Genomic DNA, 25452 nt, shown 5'->3' on the forward strand with positions numbered 1-25452 from the left:
AGAGGAGGAAAAATTGCGTAAGGCAATAGAGGAAGAGCTAAGAGAAAGCACGAAGGAAGCCTTGGAATGGGAGCAGAGGGTTTTCAAATCTATAACAATTCAAAAGATCGACGCCAGCAATCTCAGGTGTGAGTGGCTTCAACCCTCTCTCCCATATCCATTGCTGAAATATGAGGCAGCAACAATAAACAAGCGGATAAGAGAAGAGCCAACGGAACCTCTCTACAATGCAGACACCTCAAAGCCAGAAGGAGTTAAGCTTATAGTGGATTCTCAGCCAAAGTGGAGGAAGGCTTGGCTAACCAAGTACCCACAATACCTAATCCACCTGGTAGAGGCACCTAAAGATATCAGAGACAATCTCAGCTTCTGTCCCCTACCAAGGGTTAGGACGTGGAAGGCATAGAAAATTTTGCAAAGAAGCCAACCCACTTGGCTGAATTACCCAAAGCTGTCGGGCGTGAAGGTAGGTGAGAGAATAAGTGTCCAATACATGGTGAAAACCCTAACGGGCGCCATAAAGTTGTTCACTGGATCACCTGACCTTACATGCATTATGATGAGGAAGATTTGCAGAACCATCTTAGCAGTGTTCGAGACCTTCAAGCCAGGCCAGGTGACCGACAACATATTATTCTTCCAAGATACATACAGATGTGCTTATGATCTGTCAGGTCAGCCTTCCAAGGAGGTGATACATACGCTGTATCGAAGAATCATGTTTCTACCATCCTATCACCTCCAGGCTTTTGAAGAAGCATTCTATACGAGCTTCTTCACCATGAATACAAAGATCTTTGGCCCAAATATGTTGAACCTACATGCCAGGTACGAATCACTGCTAAAGATGCGGGAAATGATCAGATGAAGCAGCAGATCAAGGCCATGTCGGGGACGACATGAGCAAGGAGGGGGGGAGTGTTAGAAGCTAGATACACCCCACGGCATCTAACTACTCGGAGGACTATTATTTTTGTAATTATTCATTCATTAAGGAAAACCCAATTTTTCACCTTGTAATTATTGGGACTTACAAAAGTTTCCAGATTGTATCCCAGTTTTGATAGTTAGCTTGAGTAGATGGTTGATTTTGTAACTTTAGGGTTTGAGAAGTTGTAAGGTATATATACCACTTTTTGACCTTAATGAAAAACCTTTTGTCATTTTAAAAACAAGTTGGAAGTCTGTGAGTGAGCGTACTGTACGAGAGAGAGAGAGAGAGTGTAAGCTTCGTCTTGACGCTACATGTGCTCCGGTGGTCGGAATCGAGTGCGGAGAAGTGCAGCGTGTTGCCCCCGACTAGAGCTACGCGCCAATACCAACATTGCGCGCGTACGGTCCGGCTTTGCGAGCTCCTTCTACGATCTTCATCGATTGTTTGGGTGAGCATACGTTGTCCGATTTTTCATTGCAGCATATCCACGCGTTCACATTGAGTAGAACTATACATTAGGCACTTTAGATTTAGGAAACGAAGACCTGCAGATTTCGGCCAGACATCCTACGTGTTTCTACACTGAGTGTTTTGGGCCGAGATTTTGGTTCATAGACCTTAGAGAGAGTGACCTATTGGTATTAGTAGGGTCTCCTTCAAGTTCTATGGTGTTTCAAGATTGTTCGATGGGTGTTCGGCTCTAGAAAGCATTGTAGGAAGTTTCCTCTCTTGCACTCTTGAAGGCTGTGACTTAGACAATTGGTAGAGACCTCTGTAGGAATTAGTTAGGAGTCGGTCGAGTGTAGGTTGACACCTTATACTTGCTTCCACGCACCTGCGGGTCGAGCTTCGTCCTTAGCTGACATTACATGTTAGGTGAGTTCTCGCTGTGCTGACGTCCGTCGCGGCGTATCCATCCAACATTGACCAAGCGAAGGATTCCAAATCTCGCGCAGCCCCAGAACAGACTAGCAGACAAAACTAAGTAGAACAAAGGAAGCATGCATGAAAAGAAATCTGAGCGAGAAACCACAAAAACAATAAAAGAGGAAAAACCAGAAAGAGTAAAAACCATAAACCTCTCTCTTGAAATCATAGTCGTCCTTGACTATGGGGTAGAGAAGATAAAGCATATTCATTAGTCCTTTTCTTAGCGGGTAGAGGATCCCTATGTTACCCTACGACATCATTCCACAATGGATGACTAGTCCATTTGGCGCTTGAGAGCCTGAGGTTGCCGCAAGCATGTCTGCTTATTAGTCCTATCAATCTTCCATAGTAGAGTGACAAGCTCTACTTGGTGTTTGGGAGACGTCATCTCCGCAAACTTGATCTAAGCATGCATACTACTTCATTTTTGTGCACAATAAAGAAAAAGAGATTCTTATAAGACAAAAACTTTGTTCATTTTTAACATTTTGTACATTGCTTACTCTTGGGAAGCATTGTAAGCATTAACAAGGTTTAGGTTATCCTTTAATTGTATGCCTTGTATCCATCTAGCATCTTCAAAAAGATAATTCTTAAACTTAATAAGATATCGTCGGATAGTATTACCGCCTCTTAGTACCTTGTCTTCATGTCGGAGAATGGACTCGGGCTGCAGCACCTCTTCTTGGTCCTCGATCTCTGGTGGGTCTTCAGTAGTTGGTTCTTGAGGTGGCTCTCCTTTGTAAGGCTTTAATAGGCTCACATGGAAAGCATTGTGTATGAGCCAATGATTGGGCAACTTGAGTTGATAGGCCATCTCATTGATTGGCCTAAGAAATTGGAAGGGACCATAGTACCTTTTTGCTAGTTTAGCATAGTACTTTTGGTGTCCCGTAGGATTCTTGCCCGTCGTGTGCCTTAATCGAGCCTCGGGAAATTTTAATAAGACCCAATTGTTTTCTTTAAAGGCTTGGGCTCTTCTGTGCTTGTCAGTAGCAGCCTTTTGCCTTTGTTGTGAGATAGAGATAGCATCCTTAATCTTTTGAAAAGATTCTTGTAGGTCTCGGCTATACTCATCTACAGCGAAGATCTTCCCATGTACCTTAAGTAGCAAGGGACTTTTTGATCTTCCCTCAATTACCTCGAAAGGTTCTTTTCCCGTGGAAGTATGTACAGTGTTATTGTAAGCATACTCCACTAAGGGTAAGTACTTCTCCCATTGGGATCTTTGATCTACTTCAGTTACATAGGCTTTTAGTAGATCAAGAATTGTTAGGTTAGCTATTTCACTTTGGCCATCCGTTTGTGGATGATAGGCCGAAGAGAAGTTTAGCATTGTCCCTAAATTCTCAAAGAGACCCTTCCAAAAATTACTGGTCATTCTAAGATATCTATCCGACACTATGGACATTGGCAAGCCATGGTACTTGAAAATTTGTGAAATGAAGAGGGTTGCCATTTGATGGGCTTTGATAGTCTTTTTGACAGGTATAAAATGAGCTTGTTTATTGAACCTGTCAACTATCGTCCATATTCCTGTATTCTCATGGATAGACTTAGGCAATCCAAAGATAACGTCCATGGATATGCTCTCCCATGGTGAATTAGGGATTGGCAAGGGTTGAAGCAATCCAAGTTGCTTCCCTCTATCAAATTTTGTTTTTTGGCATACCACACATTTAGAAACATACTCTTGTACGTTCACTTTCATGGTAGGCCAATAGAAATATGTTTCAATTCCCTTTAAGGTAGACTGAATCCCTCTATGCCCCGCATAAGGAGGAGCATGAGATTCATACATTACTTTCTCAAGTAGTGAGTTAGGTCTATTGCCATAGAGAAGATAACCATCTTGTAAAGTAAATGGTTCTTGTTTCTTCCCTAATGCAAGGGTTGAAATCACATCTCTAAAATCGGGATCAATAGCATACTCATCTATCATTAAAGATAGATCATTGTGAGTTGCTATGGAAACCGCATTCACTTTCGGCCGTCTTGAGAGTTCATCAGCTACTTGATTATGCTTGCCAGCAATGTGAGCAATATGAAAATGAAATTGCGAAAGGAAATTTGCCCACCTCATTTGTTTGTCGGAGAGCTTGGTCTGCCTCATGAAGTACTTAAGACTTTGGTGATCCGTTCGGACAATGAAAGGAGTCCCCAATAAATAGTGCTTTCATGAGTCTAAGGCATGTAGAACTGCAAGGAGTTCCTTTTCATATATGCCTAGAGCTTGCTCAACAGGGTCGAGCCTTCGACTTTCATAGCCTATGGCGTGCCCTTCTTGAAGCAAAATAGCTCCAAGGCAATCACCACAAGCATCACATTGGACCTCAAATGGTTTTGAGAGATCCGGTAGTGTAAGCACAGGTTGAGAGATAAGCTTTTCGAAAGCATTGTTCTCCTTAGCATACCATGTATACCTAACGATTTTCTTTGTTAGGTCATGTAATGGTCCCGCAATTTGTGAGAACTTTCTATGAAGCGTCTATAGTATGCACACATATCTATAAAGCTTCTTAGTTCATGAAGATTCTTTGGTTTAGACCATCCTTTTATTACCTCTAACTTTGATGGATCCATTTGGATGCCCGCCATTTCTTTGGTTAAGCCCGAACAAAATTGTTGCTTTTGCTCTCCAAAATCCAACTTTTTGAAGACAATGGCTTTGAGTTGTAGGTCCCAAAACTTGTCTACATATTTGTGGATGGATTCATAGGGAGAGAGCTTTAAGCTTCGCCATTCGGTGAGTACTTTGTCTTTGGCATCGGTGGCCAAAAACTACTTCATAATGGAAGCTCTTAAAGCTTTCCATGTTTGTGGAGCTTCACCGTTGGCTCATAGGCTAGACTACCATTGCTTGGTGGACTTTTGAAAGTGCATAGCTACATGGTGTAGCTTAGAGGACTCCGTGAAGCCCTCATCTCCGAACGCCGCATCAAATTGTTGGATAAAGGCCAAGACTTTGTCCATAGCATCAAAGGTGCCATCATAGGTAAGGAAAGAGATGCTCTTCCCTCCCTCTTTGAACTTCTTGAGCTTGGACGACCTCTTCCACGCGGCATAGGATTTCCTATGGCCTCTTCTTTTTTATGGTTCAAAGGTTGCACCGTCACTTTCTTTAGAAGGTGAAGAATTTGAGGAAGGTGGAGAAGAGGGTGACCTCTTTCTCGTATTTTTCTTGTCTTGATCTTTGTCGTCTTCACCATCACTTTCATAAGAGGAAGAGGATGAAGAAGATGGAGAAGAGAGTGTCCTCTTTCTCGCCTTTTTCTTCTCTTGCTTTTTATCATCCCTCTTTGAATTATGGTGTGGAGAAGGGTGCGATGGTCTTCTCCGCTTTGGTGGTGATGGAGAGCGTTTAGCCCGCCGTTTTCATGGAGCCATCTCCACCAAGGTGGCTCGAATACCATTAATTGCAAGGAATAGAAGAGAGGGTTGTTCAACACCAAAACAACACCGGCTCCTGTCAAGCTTCTAATAACTCAATAATGGTTAAGCCGTAGGCAAGCCCGTAGGACTCCACTATTAAGACCATAGCTCTCGACGGTGATGCCCCGTTAACTACACAAAGGCAGGCGCACTACAAGGCTGAAAAATCCCTATTCTACTTACTCACAGGCAATTAATAATACCAACCATTTATAGCTAGCTTGAGGACCTCCCTTCTTGAGCAAGAAAAGAGAAACCTTGTGCTCTGATACCAATGTAACATTTAATGGCCTAAAAAATTGTGTAGCGGAAATTAGCATGAACATAGTGGACATTTCATTAGAATAGATTCTTAATGAGAATTACAAGAGTGCTTGGGTGGAGAGAGCAACAAAAAGCATAACACCTAGTTAGATAGCATGAACAATACTTTCAAAAGAGAGAGAAATTAAGCTATTGACAACAGTTGAGGACCGGACTTACATGGAGCCGGTCCCCCCTCCAAAAGGCTTTGTATTATGGTTTCTCCCATCAAGAGAGACATTGTACAATACAATTCTTTGTGTTCCTTCAAGACTAGCTAGTGCAATGAAGATGAAAGCTTCATGAACCAAGCAAAACACTTATCAACCACAACATCAATTGTCTCCGGTCTCAGACCCAAGACCTCACACACCTTCGAAGATGGTGAGAGCTAGCGGGGTATGAGAGTAGATTGAGAGGAAGGAGTATTCTTACGGGAAAGATGTACATCTCCTCACATAATCACTCATATTAGCATAGATTAGCTAAGTAATTAGCATGGTAGAGGAGATGAGCATGCATTGAAGCTTGGCTCTTGGTTGGATTTGCATCACAAAGCCAAGAGTTGTTGGTGTAGGCCTCCCTTCTCACAAGCTTGGAGTAGGTGATAAGCTTTCTATTAAAGCTTGAGAAGGAGAGAGAGTCTTTTTTACTTCACACCTAAGATTCTGTGAGTGTGTGTGTGATAATGCCTTGCAAAAATCAACCCCCTCTCTCTTGGTCGACCCCTCTTGCTATTTGCTCATGCTACCCTCTCATTGGACCTCCCTAGGGCTAGCCAATGACAATTAAGCAACATAAGTGATAGCCTTCTGACATGTGTCCCCCTTTCTCCTTTGTGAGAGCTTTAGGTAATTTAATAATTCAACTAAACTCTCATTGGACCCCTTTGCCTCCTGGCCAATAGGAATCAGGCAAGCCATTGGGCTGTTGAATGCTCATTGGACCCCTTGGGAGACTGTCCAATAGTCTTCTAGAGGGCTTAATTCTCATTGGTTCTTTTATTAAGTGTTTTTAAATCAATTAAACTAAATTTACTCTAGCTTAATTCTCATTGGTCCACCTCCAAGGCCATCCAATAGGAATTGGGTACACCTTGTGGACATCTAGGCTAGGGAGCTGACATGTGTCCCTCATTCCCTTTGTGTAAAGGGAGTTTGTGTGTGTGTGTGTGTGTGTGACTTTCTCTCTCATCCCCTACAAGCAAGGCTTGCCCCCTCCTATGTAGGGATTGCTAAAGACTTTTGGGGCACACACAAAGCATCCAATTTTCCCAAAGTTTGACCTTTGGACACAACCTTTGAATTTTGGAACCTTAGCATTTTGGAAGTCTTAATGGGCTGAACCTTAGGGTCTTTTAAGCCCGTTATTGCATATGGCTCTTTTGCAGATGGCTCCCCCTTTGGATCCCTATTTTCCATCCTTTGGATCCCTACTGTGGCCGGTCTGCTAGCTTAACCAATATTCTAGCTTTTTCTCCCCTGGCACTTCCCCATATTAAATGATCAGTTTTTAACATAAGAAAATCATTTAGGAGAATTAGATATTGATTATTATGACATTATGCAAGTTTCCATGGTTGATAAAGGTTGCACTTTCTATGCAATCCTATGTAAATTGCACAATCTTCTCAATGATTTTGCACAATGCATGCAATGTGCACATGTGGATATTTAAGAAGAAAATATTCAAAACTACTTGAAAGTTTAGATCTTTAGAGTGGCTATTAAAGGCTTTACTCCAATCAACAAAATTCGGCTCCTTTGATGTACCCAATCAATACATTAAAGGGCTTTTGGCTTTGACACCCTTTGACACATTGTACATACCCTTTAGTGTCTTTATATATTTCCCCATGTGTCATTCCACCTATACCTGCCGAAACTCTCAACAACTAACACCTCTCCACCATGTTTATCTTTGATTATTTCAAGTATAGTGGTGTAATGGAATACTCAATTTAAAACATTACTATTTTCACAATCAACTTTAAAATCACCCGACCACCAAATGTTCTTCTCTGACTAAACAATTAATTTTTTAGGGAATTTTTGCCCTATTGTCCCTTTCGAGTATTGAGAGATCTATTCATGAGGGTTATTGACACTTTTTCAAATTTCTTACTCTTCACAAATTCACTTCCATTTAACTTAATCACAAAAATGACATGTTCATTCATTTCAAAATGTTGAAGATCATAGAACTTTATCTTTGCTCATTGTAAAGCCCTTAAGTCAAAGAATAGGTTATTGAAACAATTAAACTTGAGCTCTGATGTAAAAAGGCTCCCCTAGCATCTTTATTACCCTGAAAATGATTATAAACATTACTTGTTGATAGATCTGGTAGCAAGGAGCCTTTCATTTTTTAGTACTTCCAAGTTTTTATTCATGACCTTGAATAATTGTCAATAATTTACTCTATTGATTCCAGTTTTTTTCAAATTACCTTCAATATCATCGTTGTCCAAAGTTAAATTCTACAAGAATCCATCAATGCATTTATGTCTCACCTTCTTAAACCTTCTCTTATCCAATAGATTCTCTGCAAAAACAAGTGTAACTACTTCACATAATGATTGTGATTCACCTTTCATGTTTCCTCGTGAACATTAAGGCCAAACAAGGGACCTAAGGCCAACAAAAATAGAGACTACCAATAGTTTCTCTAAGTAAAAAACGAAATCTAAAGATACTAACTTGAAAAATAAACCAATTTACCTCACTACTTTGATTCTTCTACCACAACCTCCACCTCCTTGCTTGAGACTCTTATTATTCTCTAACTTCCTTTGTCTGTGTTTTCTTCCTTCTGGTTGTATTCAACAATTTGCAAGTTTTTATCTCCTCTTTCTTGTTTTCAAACTGATGGTTGAGATAATTTTTAAACTATTGTAGCAAATGGTTTGTCAACTTAAGAATATCCCTCCACACTGCAAGATTTAGTGTATAGCTTAACAATCCTTTAATGACATCTCCTACAAACCTCATCAAAGAAGAACAATTGAAGAATGGCGGAGTGCTTTTAGTGATGGGATCACCAAAAGCACCGATGCTTTCCTTTTTTCAAACTGATGGTTGAGAGAATTTTTAAACTATTGTAGCAAATGATTTGTCGACTTAAGAATGTCCCTCCACGCTGCAAGATTTAGTGTATAGCTTAATAGCCCTTCAATGCCATCTCCTACAAACCTCATTAATGTAGAACAATTGAAGAGTGCTTTTGGTGATGGGATCTATGGGATATCGTTACTATTTGTTTATAAGTCAATGTGATTTTTTCCCTCTGATCTCGTTGCTTGCATGGCAAAGGGAGTTTCAAAAACTTTAATTCTTTTTTGAAGAGGTGCATATTCATCTTCAAACTCAGCAGGAAAATGGTAGATACCTCTCTAAGCAAGATTCATAGTTGTAGCAACGCCAAAGGTTGGATATGGGGAAGACAATGATGGGATTCGATATAGTGAAAAGAAAGGTATCTAACAGAATTGAGCAAAGGGTAATTTAGAAGTTGACCAAAAGAAGAACTGATGGTTTAGGAAAGGGAATTTTTGGGAAAAAGACACATTCCCAAAAGATTTGAAAGCGGCAGTTCATGTGGAACCTCGGAAACCCGTGCATATGATGATAAAGTGGAGATTTTCTTTGATCTGTGGGATTTGAAATTTGTTGTTTACGTATTTTAAATGAAAATCATTCTCTCTGACCATTTCTTACAAGACAAAAAAATCCTCAACCTTCCCTTAGTGACTCTTATTTTGCTAGCCTACTCAACGTCGCACATATTTCCAAACTTTTGTTGTCTTCTCTACAACCATGTCCAATGGTGCAATGTCATGTCCCTCATTGTCAAACTGATGTGTGGAATTGTTCGTTTGAAGGCACACGGTCAAGAAATTCAAGCCACTACAATGACTATTTCAATGTCGATTTCAAGGCAATTAGAGAGAGCATTGAAAATGAATCGCTTTAGGGGCTTGAAATTATGCTTAGGAAAGGTGCCATCAACATAGTCATTCAATTTCTACGACTGCATTAACAAAATGTAACAAGAGGTCCAATGGAAGATTTCAACTCTCCAACCACGAAAGTGAGGAGTCTTCTTGGCCAAAATCATGAATTGAAGTGTGGATGTTGTAAGGTTCTAATACAAGAACAATCATCTGACTTAGTAGTCATGCCAGTTTAGTTTTCTCTTGTAATCATGTTGTGTTATCTTAAGTAAAAAATATTGTAATTTCAACCCTACATATTTTCTTTTGCAGTTTGGTAAAATATCCTCATATTCAAGATTCTTGCCAAAAACTACTACCACAAATGTTACTCTTCTCCATACTGGTTAACTAAGGCTCTTTCTCGAACACCTAACATCTTTTCAATGTACTGATTTTTTCATATGTTCCACCTGTCACTTCAACACAATAGTTGAGCTAGTGTGTCAAAGATTCATCATCATTGGTTATGTCACGATGTATTCTTCACCTTCATAATAGTCACCAACCTTGTTCAATAGGATTGGGTTAAAAATGGGGTTTACTCTTCGTAATTTTCCCACTATAGTTTATAGTAGATGTTCCTTGATGCCCCTGTGTTTGAAACACTTGCTAATATCCTTCTAGAGCCTAAGCTCTTAACTTTAAGAAGATTTGCTGAAGTGAAAGCACATTCTCATACCTATGCATAGGGCCAGTGATTAAGCAATTCACAAGACCAAAAACTCTAAAGATGTCACAGCTATCCTCACTATGCAAGGTCTAAATTTCCTCAGCTGCTCTCTCTCTCTCTCTCTCTCTCTCTCTCTCTCTCTCTCTCTCTCTCTAACAAACACTTCAGCAGAAACACGAACTCTTGATCTCTTGAAACACAAGTTAATGAGAGGTTCAGCACATGGAAAATTGCATGCAAACGAGGCTTCAATAACAAAGGATAGTGAGATTCAAGAGCTGGAGTCCGAAACTGCCTTCACCATTGCACTACTGGAATGCTTTGCAAAAAGCCTCTGTTTCCATTGGACATATGGGTAGGTTGCCATGGATAGAAAGGCTGCAGGCTTTGAAAATGAGAGTATTTCATACCAGACACTATCATCCTCCTCCCACTTTACGGAAAATCGTTCTTCCCCAACCTGCACACAGAAAAATAATTTGATAATAAGGGGGGAAAAAATATCAGCTTTATTATGTACTTCATTGTAATAAGAACTAGTGCAACGACAGAGCAAGACCGTAACCAATTGCGGGGTGGGGCTTGGTTTGAGAGTACTTCTCGGCCTGGCTGCTATCGGCCCTTTGACCAAAGGGTCATAGTGCAACAGACCACGAAAGGCATAGCAGCCTTGCAAGGCAGTGTGTTCATAAGCCAAAAATTTCAAGTTTAAGTGAGTTTGCTGATGTAATTTGGAAGCTTTGGTTACAAATAGCAAGTGATCATCAATAATGAGAAAAGATTACAGATACTAAAGAACTATCTCTCTTAGAGACACACAAAACAGAAAAGAAGAAACAGCAAAAAGAAAACACGGAAAGAAAAAACTCATGTCCACATTGACCAAGCAAAGGAGACCAAAGATTGCAAATCTCGCGCAGCCCTAGAACAGACCAGCAGACAAAACTAAGTAGAACAAAGGAAGCATGCATGAAAAGAAAACTGAGCGAGAAACCACAAAAACAATAAAAGAGGAAAAACCAGAAAGCACAAAACCTCACTCACGCACCTACCCAAAAGCAGACCCCCTCTCTCACACCTCACTCAAATATAAGGGCTGCATGCCTTCCGCTACAAAGACATGGTGGCAGGGGAGCCATCACATAGAAGGGCAGCCCAGCGGCTCTCTTTTTATAGAGAGCATCTTCTCCAGCTTACGAAGGACAGCTATGTGACGAGACCAACATACATGGACACCCACTTGTCTCATGGGATACGATGTGCTATTGGCTAGATACGCACATCTTCACACCAGCTTCGGGTCGAGACCGAGAGATACAGAGGAGTACCATCAGAGGCCAGGACATGCCCCCTGTGTCACATGGAGCCTGAGACAGTTGCACAACACATGCCACTGCCCAGTCTACTATGAGATACAAAGTCGTTTCCACTGCTTGTTTAGAGAGGGCTTTGGACCACTCTCTAGAGTCATGGGGTACGAGGACCAGAGATGCCTGGGATTGTTTATGCTCGAGCTGTGCAGACACAGAGAGAGCCTGATGAGAGGAGAGGCTAGCTAGTCTCAGAGACGGATCACAGACTTCTTTAGAGCAGACACTGGACATCCGGAGGAGCTACTACCACAGCAAAGCCCACATTCTCCTCGCACCAAAGGCACGCTGATCAACCGAGCGATCGAGCTAGGGAGATCCAGACGCCCACGACTGCACAGGACTACACAGCATCGAGGAGGCTGCATCAGAGGATTCGGATCACTTTGGCCCGACATGAGCGACCGATTCTTGATCTCGTGATTTAGCTCTCTCTGACGATACACCCACACTGTGTTGTCTTAGTCCCCCCAATCACTTCACTTCACCCCCTACTCATATCCTGCACAAGTCCGGCTCGCTGCTTAGCTCACATCTAGCAACTCGGGATTCTTTAGTATTTCTATTTTTATTCTGTTACTTAGACTTTGTATCAGATTCACCACATTGTAACTTTCTCGTCTCATGAGTCATAGGTCACTTTGGCCTTTTGAAGATGTTAATATAACATTTCAATTTCAATTTCAATCTCTCTCTCTCTCTCTCTCTCTCTCTCTCTCTCTCTCTCTCTCTCTCCTACACACCTGCCCACTTGCGCGCCATGGCCGCCAGGGCAGCTGCCTCCCCGTCATGACTGCTCGACAGCAATCGTGCTGGCAGCTATAGAGCCTCCCGCCTCTCTCTCTCTCTCTCTCTCTCTCTCTCTCTCTCTCTCTCTCTCTCTCCTACAGCCTCAGAGGCAGATCACAGATTTCTTCGGAGGCCAACAGCCAACACAAAGGAGTACCCACATTCATACCAAAGGCACCCTAATTGACAGAGCGATTGAGCTTAGGAAATCGAGATGACCACGACCAAGATGCAGAAGCACACTTCACCGGAGGAGACTACAACAAAGGATTAGAAGCATTCTAGCCAGACACCCAGAATGCTCCTAAGAAGTTTATTTAATACTTTGTATTTAGTTTTTCACATTTACTTTCACACTTTCACACTTTTCACACTTAGTACTTTAGTACTAAGGTACCCAGACATTGTAACAGATTCACCACTTTTGTATCAGTTTGGTCTCATAGGTCATTCTGGCCTTTTGAAGACGTTAATATAACATTTCATTTCTCTCTCTCTCTCTCTCTCTCTCTCTCTCTCTCTCTCTCTCTCTGGTGACCTGCGCGAGCTGCTCCTCTGGGGGGATGTGAGACATTCCAGGAATAGAAGCGTATATGCTCAGTGACCAACTCAACAAACGCACCTCAAGGAGTGGATTTACGGTGAGCTCCTCACCCGTTCGAATGGGGTCCAAAACCCCTCCTTCTCAGTTGGCAACGTCAACACATAACGGTGGGAAAATGCAATGCACCACACAGGATATATGGGGGCTGCTCACATCATTACAGCAAATGGTTATGCAACAGAATGAGACGATCTTGGAACAAGCCACCGACATTAAAGATCTCACGCTCAAAAATCAAAGCATGGAACATAAGATACAACTACAAGAAATAGCCCTCAAGCAACAAGAAGACAAGTTTCAAACAATGCAAGACAAGCTCGAGAGTTTGACGAACACAACGCAAGACCGCTTGTTCACACAAGATGAGAAGCTTACTCACCTATGGGAACAAACAACAGTAGATGTAGGGACATGGGCTAACATTGTCCAGAATGCAAATGGGAATGTGATGGATCACATTGCACAGGAGCATCACGTAAAGGCTAATGTGGATGTAAATGAAAAGAATGAACGGGAAAAACGCACCATGAATGTCATGATTCGAGGACTTAGCGAAGAGGACAACGAAACCGTTTCACTCTAAATGCAAGCATATCAGACTTCTTTACCAAACACGTTGGTATGCAAGATGTAGTGGTATACGGTGCACACCACGTAGGGAAGAAGGAAGGTGATCGCGCAGTGGTATGTACCATGCTAGACGCACATAAAAGAGCCATTGTGTTAGAAAATGCAAGATTCTATCTGCAAAACAATAAATACCACATCAAAGAAGACTTCACACCGGCTCAACAAGAAATACGACGACGTGCATATGAGGAGCGCAAGAAGGAAACGGCCGGCACTACTACGTAGGGATACGCGACCCATGGGACCAAGCGAATTCACATCACTAGTTGGAATTGCCGTGGTTTCCCATGGAAAAAAGGGGAAGGCCTCATGGAAGTATTACTGCAAGCGGACATCCTCTTCTTACTAGAAACATGGGAACATGATGCACGCCGTATACCATGCATTGAAGGGTATGTGACACATTCTCTATGGCTGCCCAGTATGAGAATACGAGGGCAAGGAGGGATAGCACTTATGTACAAGGAAGAACTACGCGACATCATTGATGTATGTAACATAAAAGGTACATTTGGGCAAAGCTGCTCACTCAAGCCAAGCCTATATACATTTCCGGATGCTATATTCCACACAGAGAGTCCACTTTTTATGACAGCCATGGTTTGGACAAAACGGATCCTTTCCAGGACCTATGTATGGACATGGACATGTATGCAAAATGTGGCAATGTTATGGTCATGGGAGACATGAATGCAAGGATTGCTCACACTCAAACAGAGATATGGGATCATGGGCTACAACCATTTGACAAAGATGGACACATAGCCTTAGACCCCGCATGGGATAGAAGATCCAGTGATGAAACAGTCAATGCCCAAGGACTAACCATGCTTAGTATGATGCACTCTATGAACATGCTATACATCTAACAAAGGGGCTAGCACCATTGACTATGCATTGGTAGCGCATGATGCTTTGGACATAATAGACACATTCGAGATTGGGAGTATATCCCCCAACTCAGACCATATACCCATACATGTACGCCTACTTGCGTCAATGGAGACACAGTCGCAAAAGAAACGCGCGCCAAGTAGTTCATATGTAATGGATTACAAAAAGAGAAGCACCTATACTCGAATGCTTGACACCCTGCTTGAATGTCGAGACATCACATATGACATAGAAACAGGCTGGAAGATCTTTCGGGATGCATTATGTGAAGCAACAGAAATCACAATGACCAAATCAAGAGGTAAGGGACACATTAAAGGACTTCCACACAACATCTGGTTCGATGACGAATGCAAGGAGGCCAAAAAATGCCTTAAATCAACAAATGTAATGAGTGCGGAATGGGTAGAAGCAACTAAAGCATACACCCTCATGAAGCGGAAAAAAAGACGCCTTTATGAAACACATAAGGAACAACAAGATGCATATATGTTCAAAACAAATCCGAAGAGAGCATGGAAAAATATCAAAGGCAAGCATACGGATGTGATGGGGAATTTCGACCAAGAAGAGCTTCAAATGTATGTGGAGTCACTCTACATGAAAGAAAATTGCAACCCACATGGGTGAAGTAGAGGGATGCATTTTAGCACAAACCTTTGATGCGGAGATCATTGCAAAAAGTCTCAAAAAGATGGGCAGTGGGAAAGCACCGGATACGCTACACATATGTTCGGAGATGCTTAAATGGGCAGGCCCGACGGCACAAAAATGGCTACATGTCTTACTCAACCAAGCGGTCGCACATGGTATACCTCGTGATTGGCAAGAAAATTGGATAAAAGCTTTGTACAAAGGTGGGGACAGAAATCAGCCATCAAACTACCGCACGATCATGATTGGGGCATGCATGAACAAATTGCTTGGAAGTATGGTGGAACAGGAAATGAGCAAGTGGGCTGAAAACAACAACAAGCGAGCCATAGGGCAGGCTGGCTTTCGACCTAAGCATAGCACTATTGACCACCTCATTACTCTCAGAGTCATAACAGAGAAATGTAGGCTAAAGGGCCAAACAATGTACTGTTGCTTCGTAGATTTCCAGAAAGCTTTCGACACAATTCCGAGAGCTAATCTATGGGCTCGAATGGAAAGGCTCGGGGTACCTACCTACCTTCGTAGAGCAGTGGCACATATGTACCGCGAGGTTAGATGTAAAATCAAGACCCAAGAAGGGTACTCTCGAGAATTCATGAGTAACATGGGGGTTAAACAGGGCTGCCCACTCTTGCCAACACTCTTTGGGCTATGCATACACCAACTAGAAGAGGTTATAACACAATGCATGAAAGAGGAGGTAGACATGCCACAGATTGGAACCATCATCCTCTTACTTCTCATATACGCAGACGATGTTGTCCTACTCTCGCATCATGCAAATACACTACAGAAAATGATGAATGCGGTGTCCGACTTTTGCAAGACTAGTGGACTCGCCGTCAATGTCACAAAAACCAAAGTCATGGTCATCAAGACACATCACACAGGGAATCAGCCCATTATCATGTACAACGGACACGAACTTGAGGTTGTGGACAGGTTTAAATACCTTGGCATTGATATACCTTCCAACCATGCATGGGGGAAGTGTGCACAAAAAAGGATAGATGCAGGGAAGGCGAAATACTACCAATTTGAAAACATGTGCCATCAAAGTACTACGGAGCTGAAGTCCATCATTTTTGACACACGTGTTGTGCAAACCGTACTCTACGGATCGAGGTATGGGGAGGAAGTATTTCAGCTCACACATGGAATGACATTGAGAAGATACAAAAACGGTTTCTATGTAGACATATGGGGATAAAGAACACCACTCCATACTCGGTGCTACTACTAGAAACAGGCAGGAAACCGATTGAAATTTCAGCCCTCCAAAGAGTGTTCAAATATCTTCTCAAGATACAATCTATGCCCACACACCGTCTCCCACACATTGCATGGAAAGAGGGGTGTCTACTTCAAAAAACATACAAAAGCAAAATCATTTCATCAAGCTGGGTACAGGATATCAAGAGATGGTTTGCGAAGTGGAAGGTGGACAAATACATAACTATGCAGATACCCAAGAGGGGAGAAGCTGATGCTTTGCTGAATTTTGATATAGACATGCGCTACATGAGAAGTGGAAAGCAGCCAGGTACAAGTCCAAATTTGTATACTATTGCAAGTATATCAACCCGCAATATTGGGAGAATTACAAGGTCTCACTCCCCGTGGCGCAAACCCATATCCGAACACCCATGCCGTGGCGAGCATGGAGAGCCATTACACAAATGCGTATGAGATCGCACATGCTAAGAATTGAAACAGGAGGGTGGCAACACATTGATGAGAAGAAGAGGTTATGCCATAATTGTGATATGGGGAAACTAGAAACCGAAGAACATGTAGCATTAGAATGTCATGGCTACGCGCATATACGAGGGGATTTTGGACCCCTCATACAAGGATGCACCACTTTAGAGGACCTCCTTAGCCGCACGCAACCCTCTCCAACCATTCTAGGCATGTACTTTGCCCGAATACTCGAGCTCCACACACAACAACTACAAGACACCAATGACACCCCCTCTCTCGCCTAGAGGAGGAGAGACCGCTTGTAACTCTTATGGGTCCCATGGGTCATTTTGGCCCCCCGCGGACGATAATACAACATCATCATCATCATCTCTCTCTCTCTCTCTCTCTCTCTCTCTCTCTCTCTCTCTCTCTCTCTCTCTCTCTCTCTCTCTCTCTCTCTCTCTCTCAAATAATAATAGTAATAAAAATAATAATTCTTTTTATTAAGTTAAACATCTCAAGGGCACATCCTCAAGATTAATATACAAAACCGACCACCACAGAATCGTGATCCCAAAATGTCCATAAAATCTACAATAATTGACCAAGACTATTTCTTGGTTCTCAATCTCTCATATCTCCTAACATATACATTTCTATCATGTCCAAGAGGTGGAAAGCTCTTCTCATACTATGTCATGAGCACAACAAGAGGAATATCATCTCTATCAGAATTGCATAAAGGTACAACAAGATCTGGAGGAGAGCTTTCAGGCTCAGGAGAAACAGGTCGTATCTTTGCCAAAGAAGAGCAAGTCTGAAGAGGTAGATCCCGTGGAAAATCCCTACGCCTGTAAACTTTTCTAATTGGCGGAATCTCTCTCTGGCTTTATCACCTTCTCCTCCCCTTCTTGAGTTCTTTGCTTCCTCTGGCTCTCTCAACCTTTAACCTCCTAGAGCCTGATGATACTTCTGTCTATCTCTTCTAAAACACTGTATGTTGTCTCTGCTTTGGACAATCTATCCCCCTAGTGCATCCAGCTGCTATATGACTAACTATGCCACATAAAAAACAGTGTCCTGGTAAACCAAAAAAGAATACTCGCAATTTTCTATCATCTCCATGTACAGTAGGTAGAAAAGATGAACCGAGGAGGATTCTTCAAGAGACAAGGGTGAAGAATCAATCTAAGGGTGTATACACCATCAAACGGTGCACCCCCGTCACTCAATACCCAAACTACTTCCAAACTCCCTAATATCCATGCCACAACACCAAGGACAAGGGGTTAATCCCACCAACTTCAAAAGTGTGGTTGAGGGGCCTAAAAACCCTAAACTGTGAATCCTTGCTGACGTGAACATCCATAAGGACAACCGTACGATTTGCATTTAGCCTTTCTAGCACAAGCTTTTGGCACCTGATGCTTTTGGGAGAGCATAACTTTTCAAGTCAAGTGCTTTTAGGCCAAGGGCCTTTAAATATGTACTACCCTCTAGCATTCCAATTGTAGCGCAGCAGAGCACAGACCTAGCTATTGTACTTCTGCGAAGTAATAAAGAAAGAAGTACCGAAAGGGACGCCAAACTTTGGGGCCACTACATTTGGAAGCAGAATTCCACCGCTTCGTGTCGACTCTCCTCTTCTCTCGTTGCAGTTTCTCACGTGTGTTACTATTGATTTCTCGCTTGGAGCCTGTTACAGTGGTATCAAAGCCTAGACGATTCTTCTCCTACAGACGATCCGATCTTTTTCCCTGCAGCACAAATGGGTTCTAGCAGTGAATTCGATGGAGAGGAAAGTGTTCCACCGACAATCCAACTCCGAGCAGATGGAGAGCACTCCAATCCCAACGAGGGAACGCAGGGTACCAACGGAGATCCTAACAGGAGCAAGCCTCCTTCAGAGGAATCGGGAGAAGACCGGGTGAAGTATCTCACGGACGATCTCGACAGAACTAAGTATCGACGTTAAATCACCCGCTTGACAAGGTTCACTCTTGATGGCGAGACGCCGTCCACTCACCTCTCAAGTCGGCCATGAAGACAAAAGCAAAGTCAGGTGAAGAAAAGAAGAAATTGTACTCGCAAGAAGAGTTTGACAACGCTCTTGAACACAGAGTCAATCAGTTGCTGAAGAGCAAAAAGCATTTTTAGAAGAAAAGCAAATTGGAGGAATATCCCGGCTCCCTAGGCCAGAAATCAATTTTCGAGGAAGCAAGTGGATCCAAGAAGCATGTTCGATTCGAGAATGATCCCAGTCCTCTATCTTCATCTTCGTCTTCAGACAATTCAAAGAGTTCCTCTTCCTGGGATTCCAGTGAGGAGGAAAAGAGGTGGAAGAAGCGGAGAAGACAAAGAAAAGCATATCCAAGAAGTCTAGAAAGCACTGAAAGCATTCTAGCAGTTTCGAGGACATCTCGTCCTATTCTGATAGTTCAAACAGTGATTCCCACACCTTCGGGACTATCAATGGTACAAAGCAAAACCACCTTATGCGGCCAACCCCATATAATTATTTGGAGAAAAAGAAAAAGAAGACCAAGGAGTTCAAGGATGCGGGTCAAGCTATACGGTTTGAACTTTTTCACGCTTCAAGGATGCCCATTGAACTCTTGCATTCATACACGAGTTTGACATCGCTTTTTCTCGGGGTCGTTTCTCAGAAGCCTCCAAATACAAAAGGTGGTGTCTTTTCTTAAAGTAATGCATAGACATGGTGGTCGACCGTGCGTTTTTCACAAGGAAGCACCAAAGACGTGGGTAAAGTTCAAGACTCTTCACTTTAGCATGGTTGACAGAGGAGTACGAAGAGGGTGTCATCACAGCTTGGAATCATCTCAGAATGATAAAGGAAGACATTTTGGCCACTTACTACCAAAGGTTTAGGGATACATTTTTGCTAGTAGCTTCTTTTGAGAAGATTCCCTTTCTCGAGCAGATGGAGCGGTTTTGTTGTGGTCCATCAAAAGAGATCAAGCGGTACTGTTTAAAGGAAAAGTCTCATAGCATTCAAAAGCTCATGGTGCATGCTAAGGACAGTTTTTCCATGCATTCCGGCTCCTTGACTTATCCATCAGACAAGGCAGTGTCCACTTCAACAGGGAAGAGAAGGGCAAGAAACAAAAGAAGAAACCCACTGGCCCGAAATTGATAGTACCATATTATAGCAATGATGTGTGTGAACATAATTAGGACCACCGGGACACTTTTTTCCCTCTTAAGGAGGTTCTTTCTCCCAACTTATATAAAAGCCCATCATTCTAGGGCAAGCCTTATCTCTGTATTGGCACAATTAGTAATACTACTTCCTGTGTTGTGTGTGCTCCTCCTCCATCTTCTCCAACGTCGTGTGCATTCCTGCAACTGTATTTCCAACATCTACCATGCCACCAAAAAATGTAGTTGTATTTCCAACATCTACTTCGCGTTCATTCCTGCAACTCTATTTCCAACATCTACCATGCCACCAAAAAATGCATTGACTTTAGCTAGCCACAAACCCCTCAAGAACGTGAGAATCCATTTGTTAGAGTTATGGCATCTCTCTAGATTCATTCACTTGGTCCCAGTTTCTCCCAGGGAGAGGCGACGGGAAGTGAGGGCTGTTTTGTGGATGTGCCCGGCCAGTGTGAGGATGTTTTCTCATGTCGGGATGTGTTTAGCCATGTTTAGCCGGGGGTTTTAGCTTTGTTCCATGGTCATCACTCTCCTGCAGGCTGGGAATATCTTTCCCAGCCTTGCCAGATTTTTTCGGTGCCTTTTTCTTCTCTCACTCCCCCATTTTTCCAATTGTGGGGGCTAGTGGACAGCTGGCCGACCTGGGATCTAAGGAGCAGATAGGGAGGGCAGGGGCACCAAAGGGAGGTCCCTTGGGTGCAACGCACCCCTAGTGGGAAGCCCTTAGGGGTGCTTGAGGGACTGGGGCGGGGGGGGGGGTCATTCCGTCTTTCAGTTCCTCACTCAAACAAGTCAAGCACAAATCAGCCATTTTCATTGTCATTTTCGGGAATTCCAATTCATAAAGTCATGCAGCAGAATACTATCAGCCAATCAGTATCCTTGAAACCCAAAGGGACATCAGTGACTCTATTCAAAATCCGGTTAATCCGTTGACAAAGGAGTAGAGTGACTCCCCTCTTGTGCAAACCCGCTGCACTAGATTCACCAATGCTGAAATCGGGGTTCTATTGGAGTAGACTATGCTAAAACGGATGCTTCAAGGTAAAGTTCCAAAATCTGAGGAGTATCTGCTAGGTCCTCCTCCTCCATCCACTTCACATCCAATGCAAGATAGTCCTTGAATTTAACCAAGAACCGCCTAATCGCTTTACCTCTTATCTTTCTGTCCTTGTGTGCCAAAATCTGTTCTGGAACGAGAATCTCCTCCACTTTGGGTTGCTCATCAGGCTCCCCATCATCGGGCACATCACCTTTAAAAGGCTTCAATAGACTCACATGAAACGCATTGTGAATCTTCCAAGTACCGGGCAACTTCAATCTAAAGGAGACATCATTTATCTTTTCTTTTATCTTGAAAGGACCATAGTACCTCATGCTAAGCTTTGGAAAAAACCGTTCCTTTCCCTTTTACTTTCTTAGGCGTGCCTTCTCAAAACGTAAGAGCACCCAATCATCTTCCTTTAATTTCAAATCACGACGGTGTCAATCTGCTGCCTTCTTGTGTCTTTCCTGAGATTTCGCTAAAGCCTCCCGGACCTTGGCAAAAGCAGTGTCCAAGTCCCTCGTGTTTTGGTTGGCTTCAAAGATCTTATATTTTGTGCTAAGGAAGGGTGGAACAAACGTGGAATACAAGGCCCGAATGTGACCATACATGAATACGAAGACTTGCATAGTAAGTTTTGATCACTACAGCTCCAACACGGAAAGCCTGAGAAGGGAAAAGCTGGGGGTATGGAGACGCTTGCCAGGGGGAGCCCAGTGCAAGTTTCGAGGTGGTGGATAACATCAAGGCCCTTCTGGAGAAGCAGTGCCTGGGAGTCGTCTCTTGCGCCGACATCCTTCGGAGCACCTTCAATGATCTCAAATGGCGCCTTCCCCGTCGAAGAGTGGATCGTGTTTTTGTAGGCGAATTCCACCAAGGGCAAAAAAAAATCCCATTGATCTTCTGCTCAAAAATGTAAGACTTCAATAAATCCAATACGATTGACTTTGCAATCTCAGATTGCCCATCTGTCTGCGTGGAAAGATGACAAGAACTACAACCATGTGCCAATGTTCTCCCAAATAGCCTTCCAAAACAAACTCGTGAATCGGGGATCTCTGTCAAAGACTATTGTCTCAGGCATGCCATGTAATTTGAAAATCTAAGCAATGAACAGTCTCGCTAAATGATCCAGCTTGACTGTTTTCTTCACTGGAATGAAGTGAGCTTGCTTGCTAAATCTATCGATGACAATACAAATACCATCATGCCCACTCTGTGTCTTCAGAAGATCAAAAATGAAATCCATAGCAATACTTTCCCAGGGGCTAATGGGAATGGGTAAAGGCTGTAACAATCCCTGTGCTTTATGCCTATCAAACTTGACCTTTGGCATACCAAGCAACTGCATACAAAATCGTCCACGTCCTTCTTGAGTCTCGGCCAAAAGAAGTAACGCTCCACACCTTTCAAGGTGGTGTCGATGCCGGGGTGACCCGTAAAAGGCCGACAATGTCATTCAGTCAGAACCTTTTCCCTCAACGGCTTTGTAATGCACAACATCGTTTTCTTCATCAAGTGGCCATCCCGTATGGAATATCTTGCTACTACCTCCCGATTCTGTATTCAAGTGAATACATTTGAAAAATCTGGATCTGTGGCGTACTGATCAACAATGTCCTCGGGGAAATAGCCAAGACTAACGGCTTTCGGGACAAAGCATCTGCCACCAAGTTCTTCTGTCCTTGAACATGGACAATCTGGAAGTGAAACTGTGACAAGACGTTAGCCCACCACATCTACTTTTCCGAAGGCTGTCTTTGTGACAAGAAGTAGCATAAACTCTGATGATCAGTGAAGACCGTAAAATCGGCTCCGAGTAGGTAATGTCGCCATTGAGTAAGAGTATGTATAGCTGCCAAAAGCTCTTTTTCATAAATCTGTGCTGCCGGCCTTGAAAACAATCGGCTCTCATAGGCAATGACATGGCCTTCTTGCATTAAGACCGCTCCCAGACTACGACCACAAGCATCACAATATACTTCAAATGACTTTTGCAAATCCGGCAAAGTCAATACTCGTCCCGTAGTCAATTTCTGTTTCAATGTCTGAAAGGCTATCACCTTTGTGGATCCCCACGAGAAAGGGACTCCTTTCAGTGTCAAAATGTGCAAAGGGGAAGCTACCTCTACAAACTTTCGAATGAACCGCCGGTAGTAAGAACATAAGCCCAAGAAGCTTCTAACTTCATGAACATTCTTCAAATCGGGCCAATCACATATAGTCTCAATCTTGGCCGGGTCCATCTGTACTCCTGTTGTTGAGACGATGTGTCACAAAAAGTGTATCTTCGGCAAGAAAAATTCACTCTTTTTGGCATTGATAACTAACTTGTGATCTCACAATGCCTGAAAGACCTGAAGCAGATGGTGTCTATGTTCTGCTTCATCCTTGGAGAAGACTATAATGTCATCAAAGAAAGTGATGACAAACGATTTGTACTCTCTGAAAATCCTATCCATCATTCGGTTGAAAGTCGCTGGAGCATTGGTAAGGCCAAAAGGCATCACAAAAAATTCATACAAACCGAAGCTCGACCGAAAGGCTGTATTGCAGACATCTCCCGACGCGATTCTGATATGATGATATCCGCTTTTCAAATCAAACCTATTGAACCAAGAGGATCCATAGTCGGTCAAGAATATCGTCGATCCTTGGAATCGAAAATCTATTCTTGATGGCATAAACCTTAACCCTAACCCTAGGGCAGCAGGCTGATACTCCCAAAAAATGCGCTGAGGTGATGACGTGGAAGAATCCCGTAAATTGCGGCAGCTGATGCTTTTTGGGTGAGCTAGCTTTTGCGGCAGTTGATGCTTTTTCTCAACGCAATTTGAGGAGAGAGAGAGTTTGCTTTATTTTATTAAAGCCCTCAAGAGAGCTTGAGAGAGAAGAGCTTTTGCTATTATTTTATGCTTTTGATTTAAAGCTTTTGGGGCTCTGCTTTTGGTATCCCTTGTAATCAATAAATATGTGGCTAGGGCTCACACTCGGCAGAGCATCTGGACGCAGAGTCTGAGAGTGAAGCCCGAACTACTCTCTTGTACTTTGAACTGATTAATACAAAAAGAAATACTGAAAGGGGCGCCAGTCTTTGGAGCCAACATCTCTAGGCACGGAACTCCGCCGGGCCAGTGCAAATCTATTGTGATCTGTGAACTGTTTTGAAGTGGTTATTTGGTGCTGTCGTGATTGATTCTTGACTTGGAGTGTCCAAGTCTGTTACAGTGGTATCAGAGCACGGCCGATTTCTCTTCTACGGGAAATCCAATCCCAAATTTTTTTTCCGTGGCACCTATGGCTTCAGACAAGGATCAGTCGACACCTTCTGCATCCGGAGATGCGAGAAGAGACCACAACGAAGATTCATGAGAAGAGTATGGCCCGCCTCGGCCTACTCAGGCGGAGCATCGAGAGATAGAGCGCCGATAGTTGATCAACGATGCAACAAAGATGATGCTCAATTTTGTCAAGGACCCAAAGATGGCAAAATATATGAGCAAGACCTCTTTGGAGGAGGTGCATATGGAGTAGCAGAGAACCACCACACCACCCCCGAAACAAACGACAAGAAACCTCCTGTTCCCAAGAAGTATACAGAGAAGGAATTAGAAGACGTGGTTGATGCACGGATTGCTCAGCTTTTTGACGCGCAGAACAAAGCTAAAAAGCACAGCAAAAAGCAAAAGAAAGGCACCGACTTCCCGGGTTACTTGGGTCGTCAGTCAACATTTGAAAAGGCAAAGAAACAGAAGAAGCGTGTTCGATTTAAAGGAGTACCCAGTTCTTCTTCTTCTTCTTCTTCTGACAATTCTTCTAGCTCTTCAGATTCAAGCAAAGAAGACAAATAAGGCAAAAAGCGAAGCAAGAAACAACGCTTCGGAAAGGGCAAGAAAAAGGCAAAGAAGTCTAAATCTCGCTCAGTGAGTGACAGTTCTACAGAGGACTCGTCTACAAACAGTTCAGACTCTGATGAAGGCAACTTTTATGCTAACAAGAAGAATTTTTATAAAGCCAACCAGCATGACTTTTTGGAAGATAAAAACAAGAAAGTCCGAGAGTCTAAGGAAGGTGGACATGCCATCAAATTTAATATTTTTTCAGGATATAAAGATGCTTCGAAGGCTTTGTCTTTTATACAGCAGTTTGACATCGCTTTCGCGGGAGGACGCTATTCAGAGCACTCCAAGATTTGGAGAGCTACCACTTACTTTAAGGGGAATGCTCGAACTTGGTGGTCCACGCTTCTTTTAAACAAAACTGCGCCAATTAAATAGCTGAAATTTTTCTTCTTGGTTGACACAAGAGTATGAACGCGATATACGAGCTGCTTG

General features: G+C 42.9%; 1 protein-coding gene across 1 annotated transcript in view; it reads right to left on the reverse strand.

Annotated features, from left to right (window-relative positions):
• Positions 1 to 10426: 10426 nt before the first annotated feature.
• The window catches only part of LOC147454426 (outer envelope protein), an 88120-nt gene continuing 73094 nt past the window's right edge, over positions 10427 to 25452 (reverse strand). The window contains exon 4 of the mRNA XM_086516394.1: positions 10427 to 10723. Coding sequence (XP_086372520.1) covers positions 10535 to 10723 — 189 coding nt within the window. The 3' untranslated portion in view covers positions 10427 to 10534. The remainder of the gene's footprint in view (positions 10724 to 25452) is intronic.

The sequence above is a fragment of the Adiantum capillus-veneris genome, chromosome 7 (genome assembly GCF_014529385.1).
Source record: "Adiantum capillus-veneris isolate H3 chromosome 7, ASM1452938v2, whole genome shotgun sequence".
Lineage (NCBI taxonomy): Eukaryota > Viridiplantae > Streptophyta > Polypodiopsida > Polypodiales > Pteridaceae > Adiantum > Adiantum capillus-veneris.